The sequence below is a fragment of the Falco peregrinus genome, chromosome 18 (assembly GCF_023634155.1).
Source record: "Falco peregrinus isolate bFalPer1 chromosome 18, bFalPer1.pri, whole genome shotgun sequence".
NCBI classification, from domain to species: domain Eukaryota; kingdom Metazoa; phylum Chordata; class Aves; order Falconiformes; family Falconidae; genus Falco; species Falco peregrinus.
Genome location: NC_073738.1, coordinates 5,515,222 through 5,526,370, shown reverse-complemented (window position 1 = coordinate 5,526,370; position 11,149 = coordinate 5,515,222). Strand labels below are relative to the sequence as shown.

At 61.7% G+C, this 11,149-nt stretch overlaps 1 protein-coding gene across 2 annotated transcripts; it reads left to right on the top strand.

Moving 5' to 3' along the window:
- Nucleotides 1-7,762: 7,762 nt before the first annotated feature.
- LOC101924283 (transmembrane ascorbate-dependent reductase CYB561) lies at nucleotides 7,763-10,935 on the top strand. 2 transcript variants are annotated; one of them, XM_005238805.3, is made up of 6 exons: nucleotides 7,763-7,971; nucleotides 8,577-8,784; nucleotides 8,994-9,092; nucleotides 9,163-9,266; nucleotides 9,346-9,503; nucleotides 10,171-10,935. In XM_005238805.3, the coding sequence occupies exons 2-6, from the start codon at nucleotides 8,583-8,585 to the stop codon at nucleotides 10,367-10,369; spliced, it is 762 nt and encodes a 253-aa protein (XP_005238862.1). In that variant the 5' UTR covers nucleotides 7,763-7,971; nucleotides 8,577-8,582; the 3' UTR covers nucleotides 10,370-10,935. The 2 variants fall into 2 exon arrangements, with proteins under 2 accessions (XP_005238862.1, XP_055646142.1); XM_055790167.1 differs by lacking the exon at nucleotides 7,763-7,971 and adding an exon at nucleotides 8,405-8,470.
- Nucleotides 10,936-11,149: the final 214 nt, after the last annotated feature.

The window sequence follows — 11,149 nt, the reverse complement described above, 5'->3', positions numbered from 1 at the left end:
CGCCCTTGCTGACCCCTTTCCCTACTGACCACAGCTCTCTGGAAACACCATTTTACTAGGAAGTTGCAAAAAATGGTTGGTTTGGCTCCAATTTGGCTGGCGACCAAGCGCTGATGAATGGAGATTTCCTGCGCCCCTCCAGCCTCTGTTCCCAGCTACACCGAGGAGGGGTTTTCCCAGCGCTGGGGCGCTGCGGCACAGCCTCCGACACTGGCGGGGTCTCGGGTGAGCAGCACGGCCAAAATGTGCTCTGCAGTCTCAGTGCAACACTGGTATCCAGAAATCCCAGCGAGGAAGGCCTTTTCCAGGGCTGGTGTTTCTGAGGGGTGACCCCGCAGTGGAAGGGTGGTGCTCCATCATTTTGAACGTGAGCATCTTCCAAGGCTGGTGCAAGAGGGGCAGCCCTGGAACTTTGTGTTGGACAAGAGGTCCTCTTGATGGTCACACCTCCAAGGGTGCCCACAGCTCTCTGGCAGCCCATCCTATAAAGCTCCAGCTGGGATCAGGCAGAAGAACTTCCTACATGCAGGAGAGTGCTGACAGGTGAAGTGGCTGTTGGCCCAGGAAGGCAGGTCAGATGCCTGCAAGCTTGAAAATGCCTGTTGGTGCCTCTGTGCTGCCCCAAATCCATGCTGTGCCCCAGCACCCACCAAGGATGGGCTCAGAGACACCCATGGGACACACTGCAGAGCAGGGGACCAGTCCTTGCTCTCCCCACCCTTCTCAGGGGTGCTGGGGTGGGTGATGGACACCCATCTGCTCCCTGCATGCAGGGTACCCAGGGCGTCACAGACCAGAGGGACAGGAGGTATCAATGGATGTGAAAAATGTGTTGCCACGGAGACGGATGCTGAACAGCTCTGGGGAACGCAGGCTCTGGGGAAGCTGGGTGAGATGTGGTGTCCCTGGAGGCTGCCCTGGGCTAGGAGGATGCTACCCATCGGCTTGCATTGCCATCACCAGCTGCATGGAGACGTTGTCCTCCCCCTCCCCGGAGCGCGTGTGCGTGGACACGTGTGTGATGGCCGGACGATCACTGCAGTGCATCAGGGGTGCAACTGCAGCGGTGCCTCACTTGCGAAGGAGTACAACTTGCTCTTGGCATCTTGGATAAGCGCCTTGGCTTGCCAGACCTGCAAACTCTCCCTGCGCGCTGCCAGCAGTGCTGGCAGGGGCACCCACACGTGCAGCCCCCAGACCCAGAGTCCCCAAAATAAGGAAATAAGGAGTCTGACAGCAAATATTTCATAGGAAAGCTGTAAGGTATCAATCATAATAGCAGTGTGACAGGAGAGGGTGAGGAGGGCTGGTTGTGCGAAGGAGCAGGTATTTGGGGATGGCCCCAGTGCTGGCTGGGAGCTTTGCTGATTTTTGTGTATACTCGAGCCTTATGGGGGGTCTTCAATCCTGTATCCCCCCTCTTTTATTATAAACCACATTTTTGGCTTCCCCCCCCCCCATTTCTCAAAGCATTCAAAGGTGCTTCAAAACTCCTGTCTGATCCACCTCTCTGTTTGAGCCACCAAGGAGCTGCTGGGGGGAGAGGAAAGATTCCTTCCTGATCTAAACCTCAAAAAGAGAGAAGAGCTTTTTTTTTTTTTTTTTTTTTTTTTTTTTTTAATTTGGTGTGCAGCCTCGCATGTTACTTTTCCTGATGGCTGTGGTTTTGTAGATACAATGGCTCCTGTGCCACTTGGTACGAATGACTGTGTGTAGAATTTTTTCCCTCCCTCTCCAGACCCTGAGTTTAAAAGCTCCTGCTTTATTTACTGATGAATTAAAACAATTGTCATACTGTGTAATTTTCTAAGCTGCTTTCCCAGATGCAGTGATGCTGCCGTGAGGAAGAGGGGAAAAACCACCTCTGCAGTCCAAATTTTTCATCTAAACAAATAGCTTTTTTCTGCTCTTAAAAAAAGAAAACCAACAAAAAAAACCCAAACAAAGAAAAAGAAAAAGAAAAAGAAAAAGAACAAGAACAAGAACAAGAACAAGAAAAAGAAAAAAAGAAAAAGAAAAAGAAAAAGAAAAAGAAAAAGAAAAAGAAAAAGAAAGAAAGACTCAAACCCAAGGGTTTTTTGCTATTTATTTCAGGCCTGTGGTCGCTAAAATAATTATGAAACATTAGAGTAAGTGCTGTGGCCATTCTATGTTACCTGGGCTTGGGGACTGGGATGGCAAGAGGGACCCAGGAGTCCTTGCTCCCAGGTTCTGCTGTCTGACTGCAAAATATCTCTGCCGAGGGTTTTTGGCAGCACTGCGGAGATGTTTCCAGCTTTTCCCTGGATCAAAGGTGTATTTAAAGCCTGGCATGTCCTTTCTGCATGGGGACAGGGTGTGGTGGGCTGTGCGGAGCTCAGCCCCAGCCCCGGAGCAGCGATCGCTGCTTTATCACCAGAAGTGCACACTCAGCTCTTGCTGGAGTCTGAGCGCAGCAAAAAGGCTCCTGTTTGGCACAATTTCCACCCTGCCCCGCAAAAATGCTTTCCAGCACGTGTCTGCCCTAGGACAAGGGTTTATGGCCGTTGAGAGGCTGTCCCTGGTGCGGGTGTGGAGAACCTGGATCTGGGCTGGCTGCACAGGGCAGCCTGAGCAGGACCACGAATTTTCCCCAGCCTCTGCGGGGGGTGGCTCGGTGGGGCTGGAGGTGGGTGGGAAGGGGCTGGAGCTGTGATTTCCACTGTAGCATCTTCTCAGGCTCCAACCCCCGGGCTGGGACCAGCATCAGCAGCCTGAGGATGTGCTATGATATTGCAAGCCTCCGAACATGCAGCGTGCTGAAGGTGGCCATTTGCTCAGAGCTCCTAAGTGATGCCTGTGTCTTGGAAGGGTTGTAAATAAACGCAAGACCCCAACAGTCGGACCCTAGGGAGCCCTCAGCCACAGCACAGGAGATGTGCCCAGCGCCAGGCACGTGGCTGGGAGCATCACTGGGCAGGAAGTAAAAGTGCGGCCAGAAATCGTCCCTCCTCCTTCATATCTCATCCTTCGTCCTTCATCCTTCATGCCTCCTCCTTCATCCCTCATCCTTCACCCTTCATCCCTCATCCTTCCACACCCCCTTCCTCACCAACCAGCAGAGCTGGGCACCGATATGAGGTGAGCAAAGAGTCCAACGTGTTCCCTCCACACCCATCAGCCCAATAAAACGCGGCAAAGTCCATTATGTCCTTGTTTTTTTCCCCTCTTTAATAACCAAAACCAATCCTGGCCCCGAGGCGAGCGAGCGTGACTGCTTCGGGAGCATTAATCATCTGCTGCCATCCCAGTGTGGGTTATCGTGGCTGTTTATCCAAGCTGCTATTAAAAAAATCGCCATAAATGCGCCTTCAGCCTCTTCTGAAAGAGATTAAGTGTTTGCACCGGCTGCGCTGATCGTATCGCCTGGCCGGCTCAGCAAAGTTGTGTTCCCAGTGAGGAGGAGGACAGGGCAGCTTAATTGCTGCCAGGAGGAAAACCAGGGTCTTTTCCAGTAGGGCTGCTCCGACCCCTGGCCTGGGAAGGAGCCATGTTCCTGGGGAAGCTTCGTGCCAGCTGGGAATGACCCATTTTTTAGCCTTCGCAGGACCCCAGAGAACTGGGGACCAAGCCCCTGACATGACCCAGCGGGACAACTTGTGCTTAACCCCGAGCTACCCCGCAACCACTCCCTTGGCAGCCACAGAGTGTTCCAAACAGGAAAAACTTTTCTGTTTTCCTCCTGTATTTAGTGGAAAACTGTTAACTTTGCCCCAGGTTTGGGGTTTCATGGAGAACTGCAGTGGCTGGGGTTGTTTCAGGTGGCAGCTCAACTCCTCCGAGGCAGCTGGGCTCTTGAATTGCAATCCTCCGGGGAGGCATCTTGAAAATTAGCATTTCTTAGCGATAAAAACTTGATTTAGGAAGGAAAAAAAACCCCAAACCAAAAGAGGTTAGATCAGCAAAATGGTAATTTGATAATCTCTGGTGGAGGGAGGGGAAGCCACCCACGCCATGGTGGGGGTGAGCAGCTGGGGAAGGGCAGGAACTGCTGGTTTTACCATGAATTACCAGTTGATGATGCTCCCAGTGATCTGTGGGTACCTGGCAGCCCGGGACAGATCTGGAAAGGGTGCTGGGCTTGGCCGATAGCTGGGGAGCTGCAACAGCGTCTGCTGAGCCGCTTCAACTCCTGAACCTGCAGGAAGCTCTGGCAAGCCTCGAGCATCCCTGGGCATCCCCAAGCAGCCTCGAGCAGCATCGAGCATCCCTGAGCATCCCTGAGCATCCCCGAGCCCTGCAGGTCCATGCCAGGCCAGCCAACCTGGCTCTGCTACCTGACTGGCACATCACTGGCCTGGCAGCGCTGGAGGATTTCATTATCACCAGCTCAGAGAAAGCTCAGGCAGTTTTAATAAAGTCATTATGTCCCCAACAATGTCTTTGATTAAAGAGCTGGTTACAAATGGCTTGCTGTTCCCCCGTAAGAGGAGGGTGCGGGCTAGCACCAAAGGGGCTCGTTTGTCCCTGAATCTGTTGCCACCAAGTCCCTTTGCCCGTGGCAGCTGGTGCATGGAGCCCTCAGCAGACACCATGTGCCACCCTTGGGTTTGTCCCTGCTGTGTGGATGGATGGGACAAGTGACCGTGTCCATTTAATCATGTAGGGTGAGGGCTGCTGTGCCTTTTTGGCTGCTGAAAGCTGAGATAGTTCAGCTGGGTGCAGTTACAAACATCCATAAAGCTGTTCCACAGCGTATTACGAAAGCTCTGTTCTCTGCCGGGGCCGCAGCTTTCTGTCTTGCCAAGTATCCTAAAGGATGAACCCCTGAATCTCATCCCCTGTGAGGCTTTTCCAAGGGTCTCAGTGGGACTGGAGGTGGGGGGGATCCTTCCCCTGCTCATTCCCGGACACCCGGCTGGCCCTCTCTAGCCTCACGGCTCAAGGGTCATGATTTATGGTGGCTTTTATGGCTTAGCTGATTATCTCTCGTAAACCATTCCCTGGAGCCGGGATGCCAGCGCCCGGCGCGGGCTGGGGGCAGTGGCGTCTCCTGGGGCAGTGCCCGCGGGGCATCCTGCTCCGTGGGGCGGTTGCCGGTGGGCAAAGGCTGGGGATGGTGGCCCGAGGACTCTGCCCCAGGACTTTGCTCCAGCTGGGCCAGGTCGCCATCAGGCCCAGGGTTCCCCAGGACATCGTTTCTGCTGAATCACGCTGCAGCTGCTGTGCAGCTCCTGGGGTGCTGTGCTGGGTGGAGGGGGGACACGGACCCCAGCAGGACCTTTGGGTGCCCTGGCGCGGGAGGTCTGAGCAGGTGGGACCAGCCCTGCGGGGACAGGCTGGGGCACAGCCCTGTGACAGGTGGCTGTGCCGGACCCCACCAGGTGGCTGGGTGGTGGATGCTCTGGCTCCCATGGGTGCTGCCGGGCTGAGGTGGCCCCAGATCCCACCGGCCTCTCCAGGAGTGGGGATGTGCTGGCTCCCGTGGGTGCTCTGGCCCTTGGGGAGCCAGCGCAAAGGGTGCTACTGGCCTTACTTGCACCGTGACAGGCTCCTGCAGCCCACGGGGGTCCCGGGCCAATGCAGCTCACGGGGGTCCCGAGCCTTTCCCCTGCAGCCCAATGGGGTCCCGGGCCATTCCCCTGTAGCCCACAGGGGTCCTGGGCCACTGCAGCCCACGGGGGTCCCGAGCCTTTCCCCTGCAGCCCACGGGGGTCCCGGGCCACTGCAGCCCACGGGGGTCCCAGGACTTTGCAGCCCACGGGGGTCCCGAGCCTTTCCCCTGCAGCCCACAGGGGTCCTGGGCCGTTCCCCTGCATCCCACGGGGGTCCCGGGACCCTGCAGCCTACGGGGGTCCTGGGCTGTGCCCCTGAAGTCCACGGGGGTCCCGGGCCGTTCCCCTCTGCAGCCCACGGGGGTCCGGGCTGTGCCCCTGTAGCCCACGGGGGTCCCGGGCCGAGCTCCTGGCGCCACCTAGTGGCGCACGGGCGGACGGACAGACGGCCACAGGGACACAGACGGACACGTGGCCGGACAGACACGAACAGCCAGACAGACACAGCGGGGACGGGGGTTGGTCTGGGGGTGCTGCCCACCCCAGCCCCCCTGCCCGCAGCTGGGCCGGGAGGAGCCGGGGGAGGGGGATCCCCGCATCTCCCTCATCTCCTCCATCTCCCCCCATCACCCCATCTCCCCCTTCTCCTCCACCCCCTCCCCCTTCCATCTCCCCCCTCTCCCCCCTCTGGGCTTTTCTCCCTCGGGGACATCCCTCGGGGGCGGGGCGCGGGATGCAACTGGCGGTGCTGGAGGGGCTCCCGGGGTGGGCAGGGGGGCAGCTGGAGGAGGGGGGTCCCTGGGGACATGTCACCCCACTGCCAATCCCCGCTAGGCCAAGGGCACGTCACCCGCTGCCGGGATCACTGCGTCAGGGCTAATTAAGCCAGATCCACGCAGGCCCCTCGTTAGCGGCCCCGGGGTCTCATCCAGCCGGGCTGTGGGGTTCGCAGCCTGGGGCGCGGGGGCTCAGGTGGGCAGGGGCAGGGCCGGGCACAGCGGGGGGGGCCCACCAGGATGCCGGTGACTCACCCCTCGGGGGCCACCCCCACAACACACAGACCCCCCCCTTCAGGGTGACGCCACCCCCCTCCCCTCCCGGCTCCCAGCCCGCAGTGGTACCCTCCCTCCGCAGCGGTGCTGGGGGGTGCAGCCCCCCCGCTTTGCCATCGCTCTGTTGCCTTGCCAACGCGGGTCCCTGTCCCTGGCTCAGACACTGTCACCGCTGGGCCTGGCACAGGCGGCACCACCCGGCACCCACAGGTAGGGCGGGGGGGTAGGGGGGCAGCTGCATGGGCATCCACCTCCCCCCCCCCCCCCCAGTACATCACTCAAGTCCCCCCCAGCTCTGAGCTGCAGTCAGCCCCCTCCCCTGCATGAGCCAATAGCCCCCCTGGAAAGCACAGACCCCCCACCCCCAGGGATTTCGGGGGTCCCAGCCAGAGGCCATGGTGAGGGGCTGCAGGGTACACAAGGTGCTCACAGCATCACCCTCCCCAGGCCATGTAGGAAGGGTTTAACCAGAGACACCCCCTCCCCAAAAAGTGGGGAGCAGCGGCTTTGCCCTGGGGGCTGCACTTGGGGGCAGAGCTGGGGCAGGGAGGGGACAGGGGGGGCTGTGCGGGGGTCCCGGCTGTCCCAGCGCTTGGTGGTGGCTGGCAGCAGCGGACGGGGTAATTTTAGGACCAACGGGCAATTCCCAACAGGCGCCTCCCTGTATCCTGCTGCCAGGTCCTGTGGTTGGGGTGGGGGGGCGGTTGGTTGGGGTGGGGGGGTGGTTGGTGGGGGTGTCATTCCCTGTCCCTCTATCCTCAGCCCGGCTGGGGACCACGTTGGCCCCCTGTGCAAGTGCCAGCGGGGCCAGATGTTTGCAGCTGGTGGGAGGATGCATGGGGCTGCATGGGCACCCATTTGGGACCCCCACCGGAGCCAGCAGCCCCACGGTGGTGCTGAGGGTGTGGGGCAGGTGGCTGTGATGCAGGAAGGAGCTGGTGCCTCTCGCTGCCCCCCCCACCTGGTCCCCCTGCCCGACCCACAGAGCCCCCCATGGCCCCGGGCGCTGCGGCCGGCATGGGCAGGCAGCCTTTGCTGTGCAACCTAATGGGATAATCCAATTCCCGTAACCCACTTATCCGGCTGATCCAATAAAGGTGGCTGGGAATAAAGTGTGTGCGTGGTCTTAATGCATCCCCCCCTGACCCCCCCAGCCCTCCATGCTCCCCCCAGCCCTGGCAGCAGCCTGGGTCTGTCTGCCGCAGCCAGTGGCTGCTCCTCCCCAGAGGCAGCCGCAGTGGGGGCCAGGGCAGAGGTGGGACCTTGGTCCCTTGGGGCTGGGACTTGGTTGGTCCAGGCTGCAGGGGAAGCAGGAGAGGTGGCTGTGCCAGCGGAGGTGGCTCTGATCCCCAGGCCCACGGGGAGCATCGGGGGATAAGCCAGCACGAAGCGTGAGGTGGCTGCAGGTGGGTTGTGGGGATGTGGGGCAGCCCTTGAGTGGGACTGTGGCTGGGTGACACCATGTGTCTCTGTGTGTCCCCCCCAGAACGGGGCTTGCTCAGCCCCATGGCCCCAGGGGCCATCACTTTTTTCATGGAGGGGGTCCTGAGCAGCCTCGCTTGTCCCTGCACTGCCTAGAGGACTAGTAGGGTTTGGGGGGGCGTTGTGGGGCTCTGGGGGTGGGTGAGCTGGGCAGGTGGCAAGGGTGGGACATGGGATGGGCATGGAGTGGGAGGGATGGGGATGGTGGCACAGGGATGGAGGGGTGGTGTGTGGTTGTGGGGCTGGGGCAGGAGGGCAGGGGCAGGGGCAGGGGCAGGAGGGCAGGGGCAGGGGCAGGAGGGCAGGGGCAGGAGCAGTGACAGGAGCGCAGCGCTGGCTGCGCCATGATGGCCAGGAGCCACCTCCGGGTGCAGGTGACGCAGCCGCCCCCGCAGCACCAGGAAGCGTCGGGCGCGGTGGCAGGTGAGGCGGAGCGGCAGACACCGCCCGCAGCAGGACCCCACACCGGGGCGGCCGGGACCCCCGCTGCCCCGCAGGGCCATTCGCTGCCCCCCCTCTGTCCCCGCAGGCCGGCATGGACGGGGCCCCACCACCCGCCAGCCCCGCCGGGCTCTCAGCGTACGTGGCCGTGTCGCAGCTGCTGGGCCTGACGCTGCTGGCCACCACGGGCGCCTGGCTGGGCCGCTACCGGGGCGGCGTGGCCTGGCACAGCCCCCTCCAGTTCAACGTGCACCCCCTCTGCATGGTGCTGGGCATGGTCTTCCTCCAAGGTGACGGTGAGCAGGACAAGCGCCCTGTCCCGGCCGCAGACTTCAAAGCCCCCAGAGCTGCAGCCGGGCAGGGAGCGAAGGGGACAAAACGGTGACAAATGAGGCTGGGAAGATGCCCCAGGACCCCCCTACCTGTGTGCAGCCCCCCTGGGAGATGCGGGGTGCTGGGGAGGTGGGGGACCCCCACGGGTGCTCACCTGCCCTCTCTCTGGCAGCTCTCCTGGTCTACCGGGTCTTCAGGCACGAAGCCAAGCGCCCCACCAAGGTGCTGCACGCGCTGCTCCATGGGCTGGCGCTGGTCATCGCCCTCGTCGGTGAGCGTGGGGGCCGGGGCGGGCGGGGGGGCCGGATCGGGCCCCGGCGGTGACGGGCCCCTCTCTGCAGGCATCGTTGCTGTCTTCGAGTCCCACCGCAGCAAAGGCATCCCCGACATGTACAGCCTGCACAGCTGGTGCGGGATGGCCACCTTTGTGCTTTACCTCCTGCAGGTGAGGGCTGGGGACCCCCTGCCCCCCCCGGCTGGGAGGGGACCTTGCAGCACCCCGTAACACCCCCGTGCCTCTGCAGTGGCTCCTGGGCTGTGGTTTCTTCCTGCTCCCCGGTGCCTCCTTCTCGCTGCGCAGCCGGTACAAGCCCCAGCACATCTTCTTCGGCATTGCCCTCTTTGCCCTCTCCATCGCTGCCTGCTTGCTGGGCATCACCGAGATGCTCCTCTTCAACATCAGGTGGGTGGCCAAGCTGGGGGTGGTGGTAGCCCCCCAGATCCCCCTGACCCCCAGCAAAGGGCTGCTCCAGCTTTGGGGGGTGGGGGGGGTGGGGGATGGGGGGCAGAGCCTGGCCCCTGCTGGGCCAGTGGCTCCCTGGCTATTAAATGTCCCCTCAGGGCCCTTAGTTCTGCCGCTGCTGAGTCACTTCCCAGGTGATGTTTAACAAGCGTCAGCTCCTGCGACAGCTTGCCTTGGGGATGGGGATAAACCACCCCCCCCCCCACCTCCCTGCAGCTGGGGGTTTCAGAACCCCCATGGGATGCTCATGTCCCTGAGGTCCCTGTCCCCGCAGCTGGAGGACATGGCGACAGCCCCAGCTGCACATCAGGGTGCCCCCCAGCCCCAGCACCGTGGGGACACAGCTATGGGGCATCCCAGGAGCCACCTGCCTCTGGCAGGGGAGGTGCCCATACCCCTGCTGTAGGACTGTGCCCCCAGTTTTCTCTGCTGTCACCGAGAGTGTCGCCGAGCAGCACACGGGCACTCCCCTCTTGCTCTGCTTTGCGGGGAAGGGACCTTTCCCAGGGTGTGTATGCTGAGGATGAGGATGAGGAGGGGGCTGCAGCCACGGTAGCAACAGGTGACCCACACCCCAAGGCTTGAGCATCCCCCTCCGCCCTCGCAGGGATTCCTACAGCCACTTTGTGCCTGAGGGTGTCCTGGCCAACACCTTGGGGGTGCTGCTGGTGGTCTTTGGGCTGGTGGTGGGCTACGTGTTGACGCGGGATGACTGGAAGCGCCCGCCGCTGGCTGAGGAGCTGGCCCTCTCCATGGACTTCAAGACCCTGACGGAGGGCGAGAGCCCCGGTGGTGGCAGCCAGTGACGTCCCCAGCTCCCTGGTCCCCAGCACGGGCTCCTCAGGGTGTCCCCCTGCACCCCAGCCCTGGTGTCTTGGGGTCACCCAGCTCAGGGTGATGAGAACAGCTGGGGAAGGACACGCTTGATGTTGTAATGCTGCTTGTTGGGTTCAGCCTTGCTTGGCCTTCACCTTCCTCAGCTCTGCCCCACACAGCCCCAGTGACCCCCCGAGCCTGCCCCCAGCCCCACGGGGACAGCGGTGCCACAGGCAGGGCCAGGGGCTGGCAGCGGTGCTGGGGCACGAAGGACAGGGGTCCCGGGGGGACTGGGGAACAGGACTCCAGATTTCCCTGCTGCGAGCGGCTGAAGCTCAAATGTCCCAGTGCCGACGGGCAGAGGGGACATTTGCCATCACGAGGTGTCCCGCTGGCCAGCAGCACGGCTGTGCGTGGGGACTGCTCCCCGCAACGGGCTCCCCGTGGGCTCGGAGCAACCCGGTGCCTGCGCAGGTTCAGCATCTTTGTATCCGAAATGTTTCCTCCTCTCGCGCGATGTGTTGTCTGCTCAGCAGATGCTCCCAACCTAATAAATGTTTGCAGCTAACCCTGTCCTCCTGCCGTCTCTGCTCGCCCAGCTCACCGTTCCAGGGTCCCCCTAAGCTCCCCCGGGGGCTGGGACAGGAGCTGCCCCCGGGGCTGGGGAGGGCAGGGAGGGTGTCTGGGATGGGGCTGTCCCACCGGGCCCGTGCAGCCGGCACTGCAGAGCTCAGCAGTGGCTGCATGAGGGACCCCATGGGGACATCTCC

Bases quoted from the DNA above. Each gene is read 5' to 3' on its own strand.
- LOC101924283 (XM_005238805.3), top strand. From the start codon at position 8,583: ATGGACGGGGCCCCACCACCCGCCAGCCCCGCCGGGCTCTCAGCGTAC. The intron at 8,785-8,993 runs GTGAGCAGGACA...TCTCTCTGGCAG, and splicing joins GGTCTTCCTCCAAGGTGACG to CTCTCCTGGTCTACCGGGTC. The intron at 9,504-10,170 runs GTGGGTGGCCAA...CCGCCCTCGCAG, and splicing joins ATGCTCCTCTTCAACATCAG to GGATTCCTACAGCCACTTTG.